Source organism: Bradysia coprophila (assembly GCF_014529535.1).
Source record: "Bradysia coprophila strain Holo2 chromosome X unlocalized genomic scaffold, BU_Bcop_v1 contig_416, whole genome shotgun sequence".
Classification (NCBI taxonomy): Eukaryota; Metazoa; Arthropoda; class Insecta; order Diptera; family Sciaridae; genus Bradysia; species Bradysia coprophila.
This window is the reverse complement of record NW_023503334.1, coordinates 1,484,752-1,506,876: the sequence shown is the minus strand read 5'-3', so window position 1 is coordinate 1,506,876 and position 22,125 is coordinate 1,484,752. Positions and strand designations below refer to the sequence as shown.

At 35.3% G+C, this 22,125-nt stretch overlaps 3 protein-coding genes across 6 annotated transcripts; 1 reads left to right on the top strand and 2 right to left on the bottom strand.

Moving 5' to 3' along the window:
• Nucleotides 1-1,001: 1,001 nt before the first annotated feature.
• Nucleotides 1,002-2,008, bottom strand: LOC119069918. Its single transcript, XM_037174139.1, has 3 exons — nt 1,892-2,008; nt 1,570-1,830; nt 1,002-1,515 (listed from the first exon to the last, which is right to left on the bottom strand). Exons 1-3 carry the CDS (start codon nt 1,940-1,942, stop codon nt 1,117-1,119), a joined length of 711 nt encoding a protein of 236 aa, XP_037030034.1. The 5' UTR covers nt 1,943-2,008; the 3' UTR covers nt 1,002-1,116.
• Nucleotides 2,009-5,744: 3,736 nt separating this feature from the next.
• On the bottom strand, nt 5,745-7,134 carry LOC119069915. The gene is made up of 3 exons (XM_037174132.1): nt 7,009-7,134; nt 6,918-6,938; nt 5,745-6,887 (listed from the first exon to the last, which is right to left on the bottom strand). Exons 1-3 carry the CDS (start codon nt 7,048-7,050, stop codon nt 5,787-5,789), a joined length of 1,164 nt encoding a protein of 387 aa, XP_037030027.1. The 5' UTR covers nt 7,051-7,134; the 3' UTR covers nt 5,745-5,786.
• A 3,509-nt stretch (nt 7,135-10,643) lies between these two features.
• Nucleotides 10,644-22,123, top strand: LOC119069912 (glutathione hydrolase 1 proenzyme-like). Of its 4 annotated transcripts, none has more exons than XM_037174127.1 (7): nt 10,644-10,797; nt 11,883-12,038; nt 12,100-12,324; nt 12,385-13,003; nt 13,064-13,254; nt 13,312-13,552; nt 13,608-13,916. In XM_037174127.1, the coding sequence occupies exons 1-7, from the start codon at nt 10,793-10,795 to the stop codon at nt 13,872-13,874; spliced, it is 1,704 nt and encodes a 567-aa protein (XP_037030022.1). In that variant the 5' UTR covers nt 10,644-10,792; the 3' UTR covers nt 13,875-13,916. The 4 variants fall into 4 exon arrangements, with proteins under 4 accessions (XP_037030022.1, XP_037030021.1, XP_037030020.1 ...); XM_037174126.1 differs by lacking the exons at nt 11,883-12,038; nt 12,100-12,324; nt 12,385-13,003; ... (1 more) ...; nt 13,312-13,552; nt 13,608-13,916 and adding exons at nt 19,998-20,165; nt 20,220-20,444; nt 20,535-21,153; ... (1 more) ...; nt 21,453-21,693; nt 21,750-22,123 and having other exon boundaries at nt 10,778-10,797; XM_037174125.1 differs by lacking the exons at nt 10,644-10,797; nt 11,883-12,038; nt 12,100-12,324; ... (2 more) ...; nt 13,312-13,552; nt 13,608-13,916 and adding exons at nt 18,137-18,335; nt 19,998-20,165; nt 20,220-20,444; ... (2 more) ...; nt 21,453-21,693; nt 21,750-22,123.
• Nucleotides 22,124-22,125: the final 2 nt, after the last annotated feature.

Here is a 22,125-nt window from a genome sequence, read left to right as displayed (position 1 = left end):
AATTTTACGCTATCTTTTTGCGACAACGGTTTTTTGTTTGTTTTATTATTTCGTTTTAGGTTTTTTTTTAAATTCATTTAGATTTTATTATTAAGGAAAATTCAATAGCTACACGCGATGTTACATTTTTTTTAAATTGTTTGATTTAGTAAAACTCTCCTCCGACAACACAAACATTACAACAACAACAAAAACCACACCCACATGACAGATAAACTTACAATATTTGAATAAAAATAGTTTTTAAATTTAAAAGTAAACTTGAAATAGATGAAAAAACAAATGTATTTTGGCATAATAATTACTTTACTGAGAGATTACCAATTAAAAAAGAAATGAGAAAATTGTTGCAATCAAAAAAGAAAAAAAATGACAAAAAAATTACGAATAAAAAAGAAGAAAAAAATACTCCAAAGTTATAGTCTGACATTTATTTTTCTGTTTGAGAAATGGCCGTGCGATCATATAAGATTTTCGGTTGTCAACCTTAAGCATGCGGAAACCATTGGATCACCACATTTAATGGGACTTTTTCGGGAATTCTTAAGAATTTGAAGCATTTTAGGAATATTTAGGAATTTTAACGAATATCAAAAATTAATTTGTCTTAAAAATTCTTCAAATTCTTAAAATTCATAAATTTTAGGGAATTTTTAAATATTTAAAGAATTTTAAAGAATTGAAAGACTTTTTGAGAATTAAGTAATTCTTCAACATTCTTAAAATACTGAAATTAAGAATTTTAAGAATTTTTCAGAATTTAAGAATTGAAATTCCGAATAATTAGCTTTGCTATATATAGCATTCCACGTGAGACGAACAATTTCGATTTGATGTTAATACATAGATTAAACGACTCGCCGTACATAGAGAAGTTCCACCCTTAACAGCTTGAAATTGAAATGGAAAATGTGACTGTCCATTTCAATTTTCAGTAAACATCTTGAGTACCTTCAGTCCTTGAGCCTTGTATCGATTGTTATAGCAACAAAGACGATTTTCGTTACAACATGAAATTATTTATTTTGTTATAAAATTCGAACCCTCATAAACGAATGTGTCTCGCACCGCTGTTATCACTCAGCAAAGCCAACATTTTTAGACAGAAATGATTTCTTACTGGCGATAATTCGTTGGAAAATTTTGTCTGTAATAAACTCGGGCAATGTCCAATGGTGGAACGTGCTGAGCATCGTTCATGTCTTCACCCTCATAACTTGAAATCGCACTCGGTTGATAAACAAGTTGTCCTGTCAATCTCATTCGATTGATGTGCTGACACGGTACGTTTTCCGTTGCAGCAGGTGAAGCGTCCAACTGCTGTGCGACAAAGTACTGAGGTTGGCTGTGACGGGCATATATTTTCGGCGGGCGTTTTTCTTCGAGGACAATCTTCTGTTCGATTGGCTTCACAAGGTGCTTCACCATGTTGCGATACTGAATCTTTCGCGGTAAATGTTTGTAAACAACAGGCGACCGAACCACAGCTGCTGGTTTATGATAAACAACTGGATGCTGAAAATTATGGAATTAATGGATTGTTTATACGGCTTTATGTTATTAATTTACTGGTTCGATGACAATATCTGGATGATTGATCGTAACAAATGTGGGAGGTCGTTTTACATATATTGGCGAAGGATGATGGACGATTTTCTCATCTGGATGTTTGATAATACGTGTTTCAGTTGGCTCTGTTTGTTGTAATTGAGGCTGTTGCATTTGAGATCGATATGATGCAAGTCTTACATTTTCATTAAATGAACGTTGCTCTATGTCCCGATACGCTAGTTGTCTATTTAAGATTCCAATTTGCTGCGTAAGTGTGGCCTGCGAATTTCCGAATGATTTAATCGTTTTTGGTTAAGATTAAATTGATGAAAATTCTTACATGCACCACAGCTAAAACGACCAGTAGACGCAGCCCGAATAAAAGGACCATTTCAATTATTTAATCGAAGAATCGGTTAACACTTAAATTGTCTACGAACAAGCAGACTATTTATAATAAAAATCTTTCTATTATCATTTATCAATCGTGATTTACTACAATAACAACAGAAAATTAAGGTGAATTGTATAACGGAGACAATTATAGTTCGATATCTAAGATTTATTTAGATTTCCAATCAGAACGACAATTAACGACAAAGGAAGCTATACAATTCTAAGTAATACACCGAGAATGTTTACGGTAATTGGTTGTGGAACACCGTTTCGAATTGCATAAACAAAATTTGTTATTTTGGTCTGTTCTTGCGTAATTTCGTAGAAATATAACACTCTGTCTTCTATAAGAGAGGCGAGAAATTCGTACAACACTTTTCGTGTCTAGTTTCAAGTCGTCTAGCTAAATACAGCACGATGGTATCGTTTTTCAACAATTTGTTGTGCAGTCTAAGAAAACTACTTTAATAACAATAAATAAATCACCAAAGTGCTTTAGTTAGTGGTCATTGAATCACATTTTCAATTAGAGTAAAAATCGCGAGTGAATCTGCTACTTCTTTTGTTGTCAAGCATCTGGTGAAAAGTCTTTTCACTTAACGTGTTGCACAAGAAAGGGAACGCCAGAACTCTTATTTTTGTCGTCATTATCGATAACAAATGTTTAGTCGTTTCTAAAGGCGGACTCTAGTAGAGTTTCAACATGACGTCGAGATGGACATCGATATCAAAGATTAAGCATCAGCGCAAGTTTTAACGGATAAGAACAGCAGATCATTTGTATAAGTGAACTAGAAACTATGAATAATGTTACGCTAACGTTTCCTAAGATTTTTTAGATGCTTTTTAGTATCGGCTATCGTTCGCATCCTTGATTCACATAAGTTTTGTAGAATAACGATTTTATTAATAAAGTTGTGTCAGTCCTTCAATAAAAGACAAATTGGGACAAAAATTTGACACACACAGACTAGCGTACATTATACATGCTACTGAATTTTTATAATCAATTGATCGATCATTATTAGTACTAATGTTAAAATAAGAAACAATCTGCCTTAAAAATTAGTTTTTATATTTACAATCAGGAGGAGAAAAATCCGAAAACACAATTACAATCCAATTCTCTTTATTCACTCCAAATTCATTACCACGAGGTTAAGTCAATGAACATTTTGTATTATATAAACGTCGGTATCGCATTCTGCCGTAATTCGCATGTCGGACTTAGTGCAAAATTTAAACAAAGAATTCTTTTGTTTAAATTTTGCACTAAGTCCGACATGCGAATTACGGCAGATGTGGAATGAATAACATAAACTGGAGTGTTGTCGTTGAAAGTGTGACTTCTTTATTTTCTCCCGCTGTACAAAGAAAAATCTTTAAAAAATTAACCTTGGGTATATTGTGAACCAAGACTCTGTTGTTCACTATTTAGCTTCCATTCGAGGTATTTTATTAGAAATTTACTGCTTCCGTTTTACACGAAAAATAATCCATTTCATCTACTACCGCCCATTACCTTGAAATTTTGAAATAAAATTTCGTTTTTTCCTTTTGAACATTTTCAGTGAGCGGAGTCCAGGCTGTGGCTCATATTGAAGAAGAGCTAAGCTCGAGTAGCTTCAGTTCAACTAGTCGAGCTTCATTGGACGCACCGTCATCATCGCCAAGTTTTAGTGGAGATCACATCATACCATTTCAGAACGATTCAAGTGGCTCGTTGTAGGATTTAGTGAAGTGGGTACGGTTAGTATAGTAGTTAAAAGGATGACATGATTTTGCGTTTTGAATGGCATTTTTTTTATACAAATAATTGAAATATTTTGGTAAAACTCAAAGCAGACAAATATAAATTTAAAAAAAAAAATATTATTTTTGTACCCATGAGAAAAAAGTGAATAACAAACAAACAGACATAGACATTGTAAACTAAATATATAATTAAAGATAATTGTGGTGTATTATAGACGGACACATTAGATCAGGGATTTTTCTGGAATTTAAATGAAAGTAAATAAAACCAAAATTTATATTTTTTAAAACATTTAAAAAGTTCAAAATAAAATTAAAAAAAAATAGAATTAAAAAAACCCATTTAACAACCAACTAAACTAACATATCCAATAAAAATCTGTCGATCTAAACAAATTAAAATTAAAAAACCAAACAAAAAATAACATTTGTCGATTTTGATAGGTTTGTACATATAAGTTTGTTAAATTCATTTAATTCCGCAAAAGTGTTCTCATATTTTATCGATTGAAAAACTTTAGCCATTTTTTATTAATGAAAGTATCATTTAAGTTTCGTAAACAAATTATTGTAGAGAATTGATAAAAACAATTTTTGAATTTCTAACAAATCGGCTGACTGATATTTTCCAAAAACAAAAAAATTAAAAATTGTAGTAGAGTTGTTCTGTTGTTCATCAATCAAAAAAAAAAAAAGAAAAGAAAATTAACTAAAATTTTGTTCTTTCAATTTTTTGTCAGCTGTTGTTTAAAATTTGGACGTTCTTGTGTACAGTCCGTCCGAAAGTACGAATTTTATAAATAAATAATTTCAGTCACAAATTTTGTAAGAGTACAATCGAGGCATAATAATGACACAGTACCCTGCTGAACACGTGAGACATTGTACGAAAAACATTCTGAACTTTCGTTCTTCTCATTTCGAGTACATTTTGTGAATCTTTATTAGGACATAAATCGGAAATTCCCATTCCGAAATCAAGATTACATTCAATTAAGCAATCAATTTGTTTATATTCATATGTCTGACGGTGGGATGGAAGTAGATACAATGGATTGACAAAATAAACGAGGCCAATTATAACATCTTTCGGGCAGAGTTTTATCTATTAGACTTCCATAAACGAACGAAAATTAGGTAGAACAAAATCGTTTACAAATGCAAACGATTCTCGATACCTTTTTACCGTCAGGCAAATTTTCGTTTGTGTGTCAATATGGGTACTATCTACTATATTCGACAAGACTCTTATTGTCAAAAAAACTTATACATACTTCGGTCATGGCAGAAAACATTGTTAATCCAAGATCCGCAGAATGATATCGAAGTTTCGTCATTAGTCGAAAACTCAGCTAACTTTTTCCAATATTTTGTTATGGCTCCCATTCTGCGGATGCGTACCGAAGGGTGAGTTTAATAGGGAAAAATATAGAAAGGACAATGCTACATGGTTTTAAATTGGAAGAAAAAATTTCGTCAGTTTTATTTTTCGGTTGAGACGATGTTTTGTAATCATCAATCAGCTTTAAGATAAGAAAAATTTAATTTTAAGATGTCATAGACAAAAATTTAAGAAAATAACAAGAAAAGAGTTGTTTAAGTCGGGTATATCAAACACAAAAGAAAGATAGAAAAAAAATTGTAGTCCACGCTGAAAGCAAGGGCTGCGATGCGCCTATTGAAGCAGTTAAGTACTTTTTATTCTGTACCAACCAAATTGATGTAGCGTAAAAATAAGGAACGACAGGAATATAGTCATTCATTAATTGCATTTTTTGATAATTTCGCATTTGTGACTAAATTACCATTTTTCGACAACATTTCTTTGATTTACACAAATTGCATTTTGATAACTCCAAAATCGAAGCGATGAAAGGATATTCCATTTATTCAATATGACGAGACGTTAAGAACCACGATTCTGCAGGGAGATGAATCTAATGAAAATAGGTTAACGCACTGGTCTAGGTAAAATAAATGTAGAGAAGGAAAAAAAAGACTGTTGATTCAGCAGCTAACTGTGTCAGTTGTTAAACAAATACTTTTCTCAATAAATACATTTATTTCCCCATTAGCAATCACACTCAGTACTCTTCTGTTTCTTTAACATTTACACGACCGTGGTATGATTCTGCTTCACGTTCATGTTCATCGAAAGATTCACTGTAATGACTACCACCATATAGAGTATCGTATTCGGAAGCCTGAACTTGTTGTGACTTCTGAATATCGAGAGCTTCTTGTTGTTGTTCATCATACGATCCACTGTAAGTACGTCCACCACCATATAGGGTATCGTATTCGTTAGACTCAACTTTCGCTTGAACTTTATTCGACTTCTGATAGCCAAGAGACTCTTGTTGCTGTTCTTCGTACGATGCGCCGTAGCTATGTCCATCAAAATCATTACTGTATTCGTTCACCTGAACTTGTTTCGAGTTCTGGATATCAACAGCCTCTTGTTGTTCTTCATCATACGATCCACTGTAAGTGCGTCCACCGCCATATATCGTATCGTATTCGTTAGACTCAACTTTCGCTTGAACTTTATTCGACTTCTGAATACCGAGAGATTGTTGTTCAGCATACGATCCACTGTAAGCGCGTCCACCGCCATATGTTGTGTCGTATTCGTTAGCCTGGACTTTAGTCTGAGCTTTGTTTGATTTCTGAATGCCGACAGACTCTTGTTCATCAAACGATCCACTGTAAGTGCGTCCACCATACGACGTTTCATATTCAAGAGCGTCATCATTTGAATTGATGATTTGGGCCTGTTTCAACTTATTTTCAATGATGACTTTCTTTTCGATTGGTTTGACCACTTTCACGTAGACTGGACGCACTTGAACATCTTGTGGCAAGTGTTGATAGATTACTGGTCTGCGGATGGTCTTACCGTGACGACGGAAGACAATGGTACTGGGTTGAATGACAGTTGGTGGATGTTCAATGCGTACGTGGGTTGGTGGCTGACGAACAATAATTTTCGGTTGATGATGAATGTACGTCTCTGGTTTTCCCTTTACAATTTGTTCGGGTCCGTATGTTATTTTTGGCTTAGGTTTGTTGCAATCACAGTCAATTTTGCTGAGCCCATCACCTGACATTGATTCTGAAACCTTGACACCAGAACCACTTTCATCGTCAATTTCAGCAGAAATCTTATAAACTTGCTGGGCATCAACTTCTCTTTCCACCCGTGAAATCAAATCCTGCGGCTTCCCCAGAGATGTCTAAAATATTCGAAAAGTTTTTTGTCGTTAAACATTTCATACCAAGTATAACTACAGTTGATTTACTTACATGACACAAAGCCAGTAAGACTATGAAAATAGTAGACTTCATATTTGATCTACTGATATCTAATGGTAGAATCGAACTATAATTTCAACCTTATCTTTCCGAGTATTTATAGTAATAAGTGAGCTTTCGCACTGGTGCCAAACGTGTGCAGTTTCATCAACAATTAAGTTGTCCGATTCTTTGTTCGTTTTCCTATTCCAATTGAATGGTAAAAAGTGCACATCTTAAATCGAATATTTGTTCGCATTCTTCGCATTTTGTTTGTTGGTTTTTATTTCAAAATTTTTAAACATTTAATCTTGGATGATGAATGTACACACATCGTATACACATATCACATATTAGTGACATCAAATGTATGTTTACGATAAAAATCATTTACTGAATAAATTCAACTGATGTCAGCGATTTTCGAGTGAGTTTAACTACACACAAAGCTAAACACTTAGAGCATAAAGTCGATGGCATGTAGAAAAGCGCAACCTGTTTACATTACAACAATGGTGTGCCGGTTTTACTTGTAAGTGTGATTCACTTTTCTGTCAGTAAATTGAGTCGTTTACTCCAACTCCGGTTACTCCCGTTTTGCAGGTTTTGATATCGATCTAAAGTTTAAGTTCTATGAGAGTTAGAATGTTGAGAGTTAATTCGACAACTTAATCTTTTTCAAAATTTTATTCTCCAATGAATAAATGGTGGTGAAGTCACCCGATTACCATAGATAGACAATTTAAGTTAAGTTTAATTTACATTTTTGGTTAATATAGGTTTTAGCTATAAGGATGTAGAAGTTAATTAAATCCATCCTAAAACTTGTCCGCTCGTCGGTAACAGTAAAATTGGTTAGCTTCCGTTCAATAGATTTAAAATTCATCAAAAAAATAGAATTTAAAGTTGACTTTGTAGGGGTCGTGGATCCAAATGCCTTATGCGCTATCAATAGCATCACATTTTATGTTATAGTTTCATTTCAAATAGTTTCTTTATTACAGTCTCGGAATTTTAAGAAGTAACATACTTAATCCAATCGACGATATTCATTCCACATGCATTACCAACGTTACGACATTTACGTATGTAAAATATACAACGTGTACATCGCATAGCACTGCAGCAGCACAGTCGCAGAAAAAAAATTAAATGAAATAGACTTTGTCATATTGTGGGTTGTGAAATCTTTGGATGCAATAAACGTCAACCATATAGACAAACCCACAATCCACTAATTTTAGATGGTCTACATTAGATTTGTTTCTTCTCTGTGACTATTAATCCATGGTTCTTGAAGGAAACTTTACTCTATGACATTTCATAGCATTCTATAACATATAATTTGCATCAGATCCTAAAATTAACCGATTTGTTTGCGGAATTTGCTGAAATTCTCCGGAATTTTCTGAATTTTTCAGAAATTTACCGAAAATTTGCTTTTGTTTTTTGGTAAATTAAGTAAACTTTCGTTAGTTAAATCAGCAAATTAGGCAATGATCATCACAAACATAAAAATTTAAAAGTAAACGTCTTTGTGATCAACTGAGAGGTGTCATGAACTGTTCTTTTAAAACCTTGCTGTAAATAGGACCATTTAAGTTTATTCTCGAAAACTTATTACACCTATCGAATTATAACCTTCATCATTTGTATGTTTCAATCCATATTTCTTATATCGTTACGATACAACATAAATAGGTTCGTACAGTAACGTTTCCAACTCATGTGTAATAAATTGGATTTATATCGCTTACAACGATGTATAGCTTATAATTCCGTAGCTGTAATTGGTAGATCGTTGAACTTTCCAATGGAAACTTTTCATTTTGTTTCTACTGTTTTCCAAAATTAGGGGGTTGTTCGCAAGGATATATTCAAACACATTGTGATTCATAAATATGTTTTAATAAATTTACTATATTCATAGAAACATTGTAATTAAATAAATAAAGAAAATAAATAATATGAAAATAAAGGAAATACAGTGAGCGACATTCAATTTTGTGCATGCAGCAGCTGGTACGTATTCCCATAAAGTTTGAATTAAATAGTTTTAATGGCATACGTATAAGCCATGGCCTTTTATCTGGAATGCCTGAAAAAATTGAATTAAAAAAAGGTGATCGAATTTTTAAGAATTTAATTCCAAAACTAGGCTATAGTATAAGCGTGTGCCTAAATAATTATAGGAAAACGTACCAGCTGATTTGTTCACTGTTGACTGACACAATCTGTAGCTAAAAAGAAGAAAAAAATCCAATAAATAGAAAAGTTAAAAAAAAATATTACCGAATAAGCAAACATAGAATTGTTTTGTCCCCAGATACTATATTCTATTCTCAATTGAAAATACCAAAAAAAAATTAATTGTAGATGTTAATTATTTAATAAAAAAATCTCATCTCTGGGATTGTCTTTACCTTCCACATAATTAGTTCATTCCTTATATTTAATTGAACAACAACAAACCAATCAGATCCGTAATCTTATTATAAATGCTTCCCATTTTATAAACTTTTTTGTCCATATTTATTGAGATAATCTTTTATACCTAAAATAAAAATGTTAAATTACAAAAAAAAAATCAAATGATGCAAAATTCAAAAAAAAAGTTTGAAAACCAACTTCTTATTATGTTTGTGAAACAAGAAACTAAAAAATTACCTTAATATTATACCTAGTGTTGTATGTGAAATTTCTATCAAAAGTGTAATATTTCAACATGTACTCAAAAAAGTCGATATATTTATTAGGCATAATAAAGAAAGGAAGTACCAAACTGGAGTTTTTTTTAATATATCAAATAACCGACAATATTTTATGTGTTAGGTTCCATTCTGCAGTGATATTTTTTTATTCAACAACTACTTAAACTTAACTCTTTTTGCACCAGCATGTCGAAACACTACGATTGATAAATGCGAGATTATCGTTCTAGGTAAACAAGAATTACTAATCAAGAACTAATCAACATAAAAGTCCCGTGGCTAACGAAATTTCACACCAAAATTGCTCTACTAAATCTATTAGACTTTTCTTACAGCTCCTTGGATTCTACTATACTACATTCGGTCCGGTAACAGATTAGATAACGTTCCATGAACGCTGCTCTGAAACAAGTAGTGGAATTCGTCAGTTTAAGTCATCCACTTGCCGTTCGAATGAAGGACCATTTCCATACCGAGATTTGTAAGACATGCACCTACATTTTGTTGTATAACTTTGCGAGGAAACACCTGAGTGGAAAAGAAAGATATGTAAAATGAAGACAAAGGATCATGATTCAAAGTTTTTGTTTTATAACTTTGAAGCATGATCCTTACTATTCATTTTCCATATCTTCCTTTTCCATTCAGGTGTTTCTTGGCATAGATATTCAACGAAATCAAGAACAAAACGTAGTCAAATTTTAAACATTTAAAACCGAAATGTTCGAGTACATTACACGAAAACAGCATTATTGTTAATTAAATTGATTACGCAGCTCGAATTGATTTAATATTTTTTATTATTGCATACACGTTTCGACTTTGGAAATTTATACAAATATAGTTTAAAAATGCATGTCGATCCGATAAAAAAAAACAGGTGAAAAAACAAGGTCAGTTTACTGATATGGAAAAATTTAAATCGACCTAATTCGCTAAGTCTTCAATATAGAAGAGGGAAATACGACCGTATCCTAAACTTCAAATCTTCATAAATTTATTGAAGTGTAGGCTCTTAGTCAGCACATATAACGACCCTATAATTGCATTTTTAATTCAACATATTCGACGTTTTCATTTCCACAATGATGTAAGGTTTCTATTTGAAAATTGGTTAACAAAGATTTTATGAGGAACAAACCTTTAAATCATCAATCATATTGTATGCAATTCAGTGATGATATTTGTAACTTACGCTGCCTGTGTACGCTATCGTAATAGTTATTTATGTAACAAGAATCGTATGGAGGTATATCATCGCACTAGATGTCAGATTGCCTCGAGGCTGTAGGCCCAGTGTCACAATATTCATCGTGGGCCTAATAAAGCACTTTGCACCGAGATTCATATAACGTTTTATGATCTACTTGAACAATTTTTTCCCACTTATGCTTATAGTGATTTTTTCGATGTGTTGCCAAACTCGTCTGTGTCTCGTATATTGACAATCTTACATCTACCACGTAAAATAACTTCATTTCATAAAAAAAGAACAAAAAATTTAATATAGTCCGAGGACTGGTAAACACGACCATCTCCTAGATTAATTTAAATATTCAATTTGCATCATAAATACAAGTATTTAACCACTAGATAAAATGAATCTCTGATAAATTCGTCATTTGTCGAAAGCTTCATATTATTACAGAGTATTATTATTGACAAAAATTAACAAAGTTAAGAAAGCCACTGATCGTCCGAGGATGGGTACATCCATCCTAATAGATGTGGATTATTATGGTGTTATAGGAAGCCAAATTGTAGGACACTGGACACACCTATATTATTAATACCTACGCTTAGCTACGTATCTACATACTGACAATACCAATCAGAAAAAAAATGTGAAAACTTTTCTAATTGAAAGGTAAATGAAGACCGATACTAACAATAACAATACAATATGAAAATTGTAGACTTACAAGAATTCCAATTTTATTTTTCCTAATTCCTAATTCTCCATGTTCGGTAGATAATACTTAATACTACGTCGACATATCTGTGAAGTTAGCCCAACACAAGATTCATTTATATACCGTTATTCATACTATGCAACGTGAAATGTTAGCTCTACCATCGTTTGGTATTTCGTACATGGAATACAAGATCTTGGGATTTTGTATTTTTATTCCATATACCGGGTATACTCCAATTGAATAGGATTTTTTTTTACAGAAATTTATTGATCAAAAAACTGCTATTGGTATTACATCTACTAGTTTTAGTAATAGTACAACACTGTATTGGTCTACGTATCGGTCCTGCTGTATACGGTGTTACGCATTCTGGCAGTGTAGTTTCTAACGGCCACGAATGTGCAACAATAGGCGGGTGAGTTATTATTATGCGATTGATTTGCATCAGTCCCAAAACAGCCATAACTTTTTCTCAGAAAAATTCTTCAACAAATGAAGGGAAACGCAGCCGATGCAGCTATAGCGACTTTATTTTGTGAAGGAGTTGCGGAACCACAGTCGAACGGGTTGGGTGGAGGGTTTTTTCTGACAATTTATACAAAATCAACGGGGAAAGTGGAAGTATTGAACGCACGTGAAGTGGCCCCCAAGGCATCCACTAAGGACATGTTTGTCGGCGTAGAAAACATTACTGGCATTAAGTATAACTAGAAAGTCCTTATTTCAAGCGATACGAATTATTGAAACTCTGCTTACTTCAGGTCGGTGGCTGTTCCAAGTGAATTGAAAGGAATGTGGGAGTTGCATCAACGCTACGGAAGCCTGCCGTGGAGAACCCTAATTGAACCAACAATTGACTTGTGTCTCCAAGGTTACGTTGTATCCCGATACCATGCAGATGCACTAAAATTGCTTGAAAGAACAATCCGATGTGAACCGTCATTAGCAGAGATATTCATAAATCCAGTAACAAATGATGTATGGGTCGAAGGAGATATAATTACAAGACCACAATTGGCTGAAACATTAGAATTGATAGCTGAAGAAGGTGCAGATACACTTTATAATAACGGCACTCTCTCGCAAATGTTGGTCAATGAAATTCAGAAATTGGGCGGAATAATAACAACCGAAGATTTCATGGACTATTCTGTTCGCTGGGAGGACTCAATTTCAACAACATTTATGGACACCACAATTCATACAGCTCCACCTCCGGCTTCTGGAAGCGTCCTAATATTGATACTCAATGTACTTAATGGATTTCTGCCTTCAGTAAGGAACTTAACGTTTTACCAAAGACTTGTGGAAAGTTTTAAGTTTGCTTATGCCAAGAGAACTGAACTGGCTGATTATTACTACGCACCCGAGTCTTACGAAGTAATTAAAAATGTATTAGACGAAAGAAAAGATTAATGAACAGTATCTACGGTTTCAAAGCCTTTCCACCAAATGTTGGACCTTGACTACGCTCAGGACATTCGATCAAAAATTGAAGATGATCGTACGTATCAAGATTCCAAGCATTATGGTGCAAACTTTTCGTTACCTGATGATTACGGTACCGCTCACATATCAGTTATCGCTCCAAATGGGGATGCTATTGCAGTTACAACTACTATTAACACACTGTACGTACGATGTATTACCTTGTGCAGAACGAATTGATTTCAATTTTAATGTTTCAGTTTTGGGTCGAAAATTAGGTCGCGAACAACTGGAATCATTCTCAATGATCAGATGGACGATTTCTCTACACCAGGCCGAACAAATGGATTCGGTGTTCCACCTTCACCGGCCAATTTTGTCGTACCTGGAAAACGACCCCTTTCATCAATGTGTCCGTCAATTGTCATCGATAAGTGTGGCGATGTCAAATTGGTCATTGGTAGCGCAGGAGGGACTAGAATAACAACGGCTGTTGCTTATGTAAGTCTTTCATTAATGATCGAATGGAAAAATTTCTATTCTTGGCTGATTGCAGACTATGATTTCAAAACTGATGTTCAATGAACCTCTGGCTGTTCTACTTAATGAAAAACGTTTGCATCATCAATTAGCGCCAATGTACATATATCATGAAGTCGGATTCAACGAAACGATTTTGAAAGGCTTGGCTAGTATCGGTCATAAAGTCCAAACCGACCCCACACTCTATGGATTTGTAGCGGTCACAGCTATTGCACGTGAAGACGATGAATTGACACCCGTGTACGATAGTCGGAGGGGTGGCAGCATTTTTGTGTTTTAAAAACAAGATACTGCAGCTTCACAGTGCATTTGCAGTCGAATAAAGGAGACATTCTTTATTAGACCTAAAATTTAGAATTTCAATACCTGTAACTGTTGAACAACTGAACTGAACTACTACTGAACTATAGTAGTCCATCATGCATGTTGACCTGATTTGCTAGTGAGTCAAACTGAAAAAATATTGTCGTCATCCTAAATTCCACAATTTTACAATCGGTTGTCTAAATCGTAGCTCCATTACATTCCACTATTGAAGTTCCGACACTATAAGAACGTACGTCGACTGTTTAATTGTTTTACATCATTTGTAATTATTTCAACGTGCTGGAAATCTTGGAAAAATTGTTCGGTGGTCGTAATTTCTTCACTTTCAACTTCGAAGTCCAGTTGAGCTTTTCCCAAAAATGTTGCAAAATTTCCATTTTCAATTGGGTTGGGTATCATGAGTCCACTGTAATTTCTTAGATCGGCTTAAGGTTTAGAAAATTTAAAGACCCAGAGGATTTAGAAACATATTTTCGGCCGAGATAATTATTCTTGAAATCCTTTTTGTACCACGAAGCCATGATGGCTCATTTTGTGCAGATATAAGAAAATATAGAAGAAAACATTTGTACAAACACAAAAAATGATTTGAAGAATGTCTCGGCCAAAGATATGTCACTTAGTGCTATGGGTCTTTCCAACCTTTAAAATTGTCACTTTCAGATTTTGGTGTTAGTTATTTACAAAAGTCGATTTTTACATAGAAAATTTTTTTTAAACCAAAAGCCACCTGGGTCAGAAACTGTTTCTCTTCTATCTGCCTGGGTCTATAGCAACTTTATTTTACAAATACAGAGCTTGAACGGGCAACATGCCCTAAATGATGTGTTTGTTTCTCAATAGTAGTCCTACTGGCGCTTTCGAGCTGGGGAGAATATCCCACCAGTATAGTAGTAGAACTAGTAGAGTGACCGGAGCAGAATTTATGCAATTGGCTGGTAGCCTTTTGCCTCTGGATTCAACATATGGTGACCCCGACGTGATTGTTGGTCACTTGCTAGTTCTTGGGCAGTAGGACGTGACGCCGGAAGTCAATTTGAAGTTCCAGGTCCGGCGATTCAATGGATTGGTTGGTCAGCAATTTCAATTTCACTGGGCTGGTCAACGATGCATTGGTAGTTCGACAATTTTGAGGGTCGTTCTACAAATTCGGTTGTGTGAGCGTTTTATATAACGTGGTCATGCATAAATCCGAAGTACACATTTACTGCGTGGTTGGAGACATGCAGTTCGTTTGGTTGGTCAACAAAGCAATTAGTTTGGTTGGTCAACAGTCAAATCGTTCGACAATTATTTTCATTGGGTCGTTCGGTCAATAGTTCGTTTGGTTGGTCAACAAGGCAATTAGTTTGGTTGGTCAACAGTCAAATCGTTCGACAATTATTTTCATTGGGTCGTTCGGTCAATAGTCGTTTAGTTGGTCAGCGTTTAATTCGTTCGGCTGGTCAAACAATTCGTACATTTAGTTGTTCGTTTTACAACTCAATTCGGTTGTGTGAACGTTTATAAAACGTGGTCATACATAAATCCGATTTCAATTCAATACGTTGGACAGCGATTACAATCCATTTGGCTGTTCAATTCATGAGCATCGGTTATCAATTCAATTTGGCTAGTCGACGACGATGATTTGGTTAGTAAACGATGCATTGGTGGTTCGACAAGTAAATAATTTGAGGGTCGTTCTACAACATGACCGGTTGTGCTCTGTGGTTGGAGACACGCAGTTCAATTCGTTGGTAGGAAATAAACAAACGTTCAGTTTGGGTCGTGTAAGACTACGGAGTTCTCCCAGAATCGGCTTCACTGGAAGTGTCGGGTTGGGAAAATGGTAGCATCGACAAAATTCAAACATTTGGTTGGTCAACGATTACGAATTTGGGTGGTCAGCAATTTCATTTTCATGGCTGATCAACGATGGTCAACGATTAAAAATTTGGTTGATCAGTTGGTCAGTTTCATTTTCGTTTGGTCGTTCAGCAATTTATTTCTACTATTGGCTAGTCGACGAACAAAAAACATTGGTTGGTCAGCGTAATAATATCACTTTGGCTGGTCAACGATGGTTTCTATTGTAATGGATGGTCACTCAAGATAGTGAAGAACCTAAGGGTCACTCAAGAAGTAAAGAACCACAAGTCCATTGCAAAACGAAGTCAAAGTCCCCCGAAGAGGCAAATATATCAAGTTCCCTGTAGAGGCAAAACATTCTGCAAATAAAGTCCCTGAAGAGACGAACAGTGAAGTCCCACGATGGCAAAACACAAATCTGTTGGTCAACAAAGAAATAAGTTGGTCAACAGCGAAGTCCCATGATGGCAAGTCAATAAAGAAATGATTTGACAGAAGTCCCACGATGGCATTCAGGATTGTTTAAATTTTACTCCGTAAAATTGGTAGGAGTATGTTGAATCCTGAACGTAGACTGTTTTCACTCTACAAAATGAAAAGGATCAAAGGGTGCAATTAAATTAAAACAGATCGAGATACCCTAGAAATAGGTATAAATACGATGTAGTTGCACCGAATAAAATTAGAACAAATACAGAGCTTGAACGGGCAACATGCCCTAAATGATGTGTTTGTTTCTCAATAGTAGTCCTACTGGCGCTTTCGAGCTGGGGAGAATATCCCACCAGTATAGTAGTAGAACTAGTAGAGTGACCGGAGCAGAATTTATGCAATTGGCTGGTAGCCTTTTGCCTCTGAATTCAACATATGGGATCTGCCGATGATTAAGAGTAAATTCGATGAGATGTTTGACTCCAGCGAACCTGTTGCTCGTGCAAGACTACTTGCATCATCAACCAAAGAATCTTCAAAGTGGTTGCAAGTAGTTCCATCGAGCCAATTGGGTTTGCTATTGGATAACAACTCTGCTAGAATTGCTGTTGGTCTTCGTTTAGGTTCTGGTTTATGCGAGGAACATAAGTGTGTTTGTGGTGGAATGGTTCAAAAGGATGGCTTACACGGCTTATCATGCAAAATGAAAATTAAAAAAATTGCTGCGCATGATGAAGTCAACAAAGTTTTTTCTCATGCATTTTCTTCAGCAGGATTTCCAACCATGTTACAACCGCCAGGTATGTCTAGAGATGATGGTAAAAGACCTGATGGAATGACCCTGATTCCATGGAGTCATGGTAAATCTCTTATTTGGGATGTAACCATAAGAGATACATTGGCGCCTTCATACATTAATGAATCTAGCAAGAAACAGCGGTCGATTGCGGACAACGCAGAAAGATTTAAACACAATCATTATAAGCGTTTAAAAGAAAATTATTTGTTTACTCCTCTAGCTTTCGAGACTTTAGGCTGTATGGGACCTGAAACAAAGAAATTCATTGAGAAATTAGGAAAAATTATAAAGGCCACTTCAGGGGAACCGCGATCAATGGATTATTTATTGCAGAAAATTTCAATTGCGATACAAAGAGGCAACGCTGCGTGTATTTTGGGGACTTTGGGAACGGATAGAGTAGATGATTTTTATGTTTTGTAACCTTTGATTTTTGAAAAGATCGTTTTTTTACGGGCTGCATCATTGTGAGCAGCCTTTTTTTTCGCATATTTAAATAAAGAGAATAACTTTATTTTGTGAAGTAGTTGCGGTTCCGCAGTTGGGCGGATTGGGTGGTGGACTTTTTGTTACAATTTACACAAAATCAATGGGGAAACGTTAAATGCTTGCGAAGTGGCGCCTAAAGCAGCCTCTGAGGACATGTTTGTTGGCGTAGAAAAAGTTACTGGCATTAGGTATACCTAGAACATCTGGACATTGATTCCATTCTTCGTTGCTTTGACTTTCTTTGTGTATGGGTGGGTGTTGATATGAAACCAATGTATCGAACCAGGTAATTGTGTAGTTGTATACGGAAACTTTGTTGATGTTGTCAGGTCTGTGGCATTTCCAGGTGAATTGAAAGGAATGTGGGAGCTGCATCACCGCTACGGAAGCATGCCATGAGAACCTTAATTGAACCAACAATCGACCTGTGCTGCAACGGTCACGTTTTATTGATTAACATTTCTTTATTGCTCACTCTAGTCCTTTTGAAAATATCTTTTGTTCTTGGCATATGTCTGACACAAGTAAGATAACAAACAATGCCATTTTTTCCGACCGACCTAAAAAAAAATTATGACGACATAATTCGCTAAACCGTAGATATAACAATACCCCAGTAATCTCAAATGCTTCAAGTTTACTATCGGTGTAGCCTGATTATCCAATCTTTATACCTTTATTGAGACAAATAATCAGAACGTACGGCGACTGTACAATTATCTTATTTCATTTACAATTGTTTGGATGAAATCAACGTGAGCGAAAGTCATACTGTTGTGCGGTCATAATTTCTTATAATTCGTGGTTATAATTTGAGTGCAGTTTCCATTCAACAATCATGATGTAAGAGTTCAATTTTAAGATTGATGTATATCGTTTTCGTTCAGATGCTGGGATGGTGGCCATCTGGGTTTATCTTTGATTTCGTTTTGTTGTACTCGTCCTGGCATTAATATCATTCATTGAATTGCGTATTCATCATCATCTGTCATCTTACTCCTCGAGGGAGCATAGAGAGTCTACAAATTGTCGCCATCATATTTCGGTTCGGTGCGAGTGCCTTGACTTCCGACTTGCGTATTATTATTTATAAAAAAGATTGAGGATATCACTGGCAATATTGGTCACTCGATAAGGTTCTGTGTTCTGAACAATCACAGATAAAAATATGGGATAACAATTTTTAGGTCCGAAGGGATTACTTTAGAAAAGTTGCTAAAAATTGAAAAAATGTAATTACTTCAGGAATTAAAAATAGGACTGCAATAATATTGAACGATGATGGTTTATTTTAGTTAAGTCTTAAAATGTTTCAATGACTACCGCGATGCTTTATTCTGCCTTGCGATATCAGGCTAAGCATACAAATTTTAATCATGAAAAAATAGTGAGCTTTGAACTGGCGGTCTCACGAGGAATTAGTTTCTCTGAAACAACGGTTCAAAATAGGCCACGTTGGGATTGATATTGTAGCAGTGGTAAGGTCGTCGAATGGAGTGCAGGAGGTTCCGGGTTCAAATATCGTCAGGTTAATTAAAAAAAAAAACAATTTCTGTTTAGTAAAAACATTTCTCATTCCAGATTCACAAAAAAAACCACTTCTCATATCAGACATTTAGATAAGAACACCTAAAAAGCTATAATATCACCATATCCGAAAAAAATTCGTTTTTCTTTTTCTTTTTTGAAGTAAAAGTAGGAAAGAACAGATTAAAGTAAGATTCTTATTTCAGCGTAATAGTAAACAAGCGTCAAAAGTCAGGTACTAAAATACTAAAATTTAATTCCTTAAGGGATTACTCGTTTGGAAATAATTTTAAGTAATCCCTGAAGGAATTAAATTTTAATTTAAAAAAAGATTCGGTCACGCACTGTTAATCCCAAAAGGATTTAGATCTAGGCCCATATTTTTATCTGTGATTGTGTGAGAAAACGGAAAAGTTTCATATTCGACCAGATTGATTTATCGGTAACGTAACAGTTATATTTCAACGACTGAACGGTAAGAGTGCAACAATATCTCTAAACGGATTAAAAAGTCGATCAATTATGTAGTACAGTTGTACAGTGGACGTCAGCAAAATTTACCATAAACTTTCTTTGGCTGTTTTTCAGCTGTTCCACCCATACAAACAAAAATTTATTAAGATAAGACGTATAAGCAGTTTTGTTTGTATGAGTGGACCATCTGAAACAAATTCATGTCTAAATTTAATTGACATCCCCTATAGCTCACGAGCACACGATTTGCTCGGCAAAGCCTAATTTCGTTGAGAGTAACGTTCCCAATTTTTAGTTATTTTTAGTTAGTTACAGAGATGAGGGTGTTGCAGATCTAATTGATTTTTTTTCTTTGCTTTTTTGCATAAAATAAAGTTTTTATTGTTCCCTAGATGTTAAAATCAAATGCTAATGTCGCATCCGATTTTTACCAAAGAAACTATGCCAAAGATGAAACTATGCATTTAAGAAATATAATCTGCGAAAAATCAAATTTAATTCCAGAACTGCGGTAACTAAAAAGTTGCTATGGACATCCCTTATCCTAGTCTTACTGATTGCAGCACTAGGTATTGGTTTAGGAATTGGATTAAATCGTGGCGCTGCTACAAACAGTGTTAGACATTCAGGAAGTGTTGTTTCTAACGGTCATGAATGTGCAGCAATTGGCGGGTAAACCATTAGTATTTAAAATATCAGAATCGATAAAACAACCACGATTTCCAGGAAAATTCTTCAACAAATGAATGGAAATGCAGCTGATGCAGCTGTAGCGACTTTATTTTGTGAAGGAGTTGCTGTTCCGCAATCGTGCGGATTAGGAGGTGGATTGTTTCTAACAGTTTACACAAAAGCCACTGGAAAAGTGGAAACCTTAAATGCTCGCGAGGTCGCACCGAAAGCAGCAACTGAGGATATGTTTGTCGGCGTAGATACAGTTACTGGCATTAAGTATGTCGGAAAAACCGGATATTCTATTCTTCGTCCGTGTCGCGAATCTGGTAGAATTCATACCGTAATTTGTTGATATTCACTTTGTAGGTCAGTAGCAGTTCCAGGTGAATTGAAAGGAATCTGGGAACTGCATCAACGGTATGGAAGCCTTCAATGGAGAACATTAATTGAACCATCTATCGACTTGTGCCGCCAAGGCCACATTGTTTCCCGATACTTTGGAGATGTTTTAAAATTGCGAGAGGATACAATTACAAGTCAACCGTCATTGGCAGAGGTATTCATAAATCCAGAGACGAATAGTGTGTGGGTAGAAGGAGATATAATTAAACGACCAAAATTGGCTGAAACACTAGAACTGATAGCTGACGAAGGCGCGGACACTCTCTATAATAACGGCACTCTGTCGCAAATGTTGGTCAATGAAATTCAGGAACTGGGTGGAATAATAACAATCGAAGATTTCATGGACTATTCTGTTCGCTGGGAGGACTCAATTTCAACAACTTTTATGAACAACACTATTCACACAGTGCCATTACCCGCTTCTGGAAGCGTTCTAATATTGATACTCAATGTACTTAATGGATTTCTACCGTCCGTGAAGAATTTAACTTTTTACCAAAGATTTGTGGAATGTTTTAAGTTTGCTTTTGCTAAGCGAACTGAACTGGCCGATTATTTCTTTGTACCCGAGGTTTATGAGGTAATAGAATTTAGACAACCGAATGAATTATTGAAACTAATGTATGGCTTCGAAGACTTTCCAGCAAATGTTGGACCCTGACTATGCTCAGGATATTCGATCCAAAATTGAAGATGATCGCACGTATCAAAATTATGAGCATTACGGAGCAAACTTTTCTGTACCGGACGACCACGGTACTGCTCACATATCAGTTGTCGCTCCAAACGGGGATGCTATTGCAGTTACCACTACCATAAACACAATGTACGACATTACATTTGGTGCCGAACGAATCAATTTCAATTTTACCGTTTCAGTTTAGGATCAAAAGTTAGATCACGGACAACTGGAATCATTCTCAATGATCAGATGGATGACTTCTCTACACCAGGCGTTACAAACGCATTCGGTGTACCAGCCTCACCAGCCAATTTTATAGTACCGGGAAAGCGACCTCTTTCTTCAATGTGTCCGACAATTGTCATCGACGAGCATGGCGATGCGAAATTAGTAATTGGAAGCGCGGGAGGAACTAGAATAACTACATCCGTTGCTTATGTAAATATCTTTGCGAAGTTTCTGTTGGAGGTTCGTTCATTCTTTACTGATTTCAGATTATAATTTCGATGCTAATGTTCAATGAACCACTGGCTGTGACACTTCCCGAAAGCCGTTTTCATCATCAATTGGCGCCAATGTACATTGATTATGAAATTGGATTCAATGATACGATTTTGCAAGGACTGATCGGTATTGGTCATGAAGTCTATACGGAGGCAACAACGTATGGATTTGTAGCTGTTACAGCTATTGCGCGTGAAAACAATCAACTGACCGCCATGTACGACAATCGGAGGCATGGTAGCACCTTTGTGTTTTAGGGTAGTTTTTTTTCGCTTTATTTATTATATTGACTATGAAAGGATGACTTTGTTTTAAATGGGTAAGCTTGATCGGTAGAAGTAGAAAGAAATACTACAGTGGAGTCGA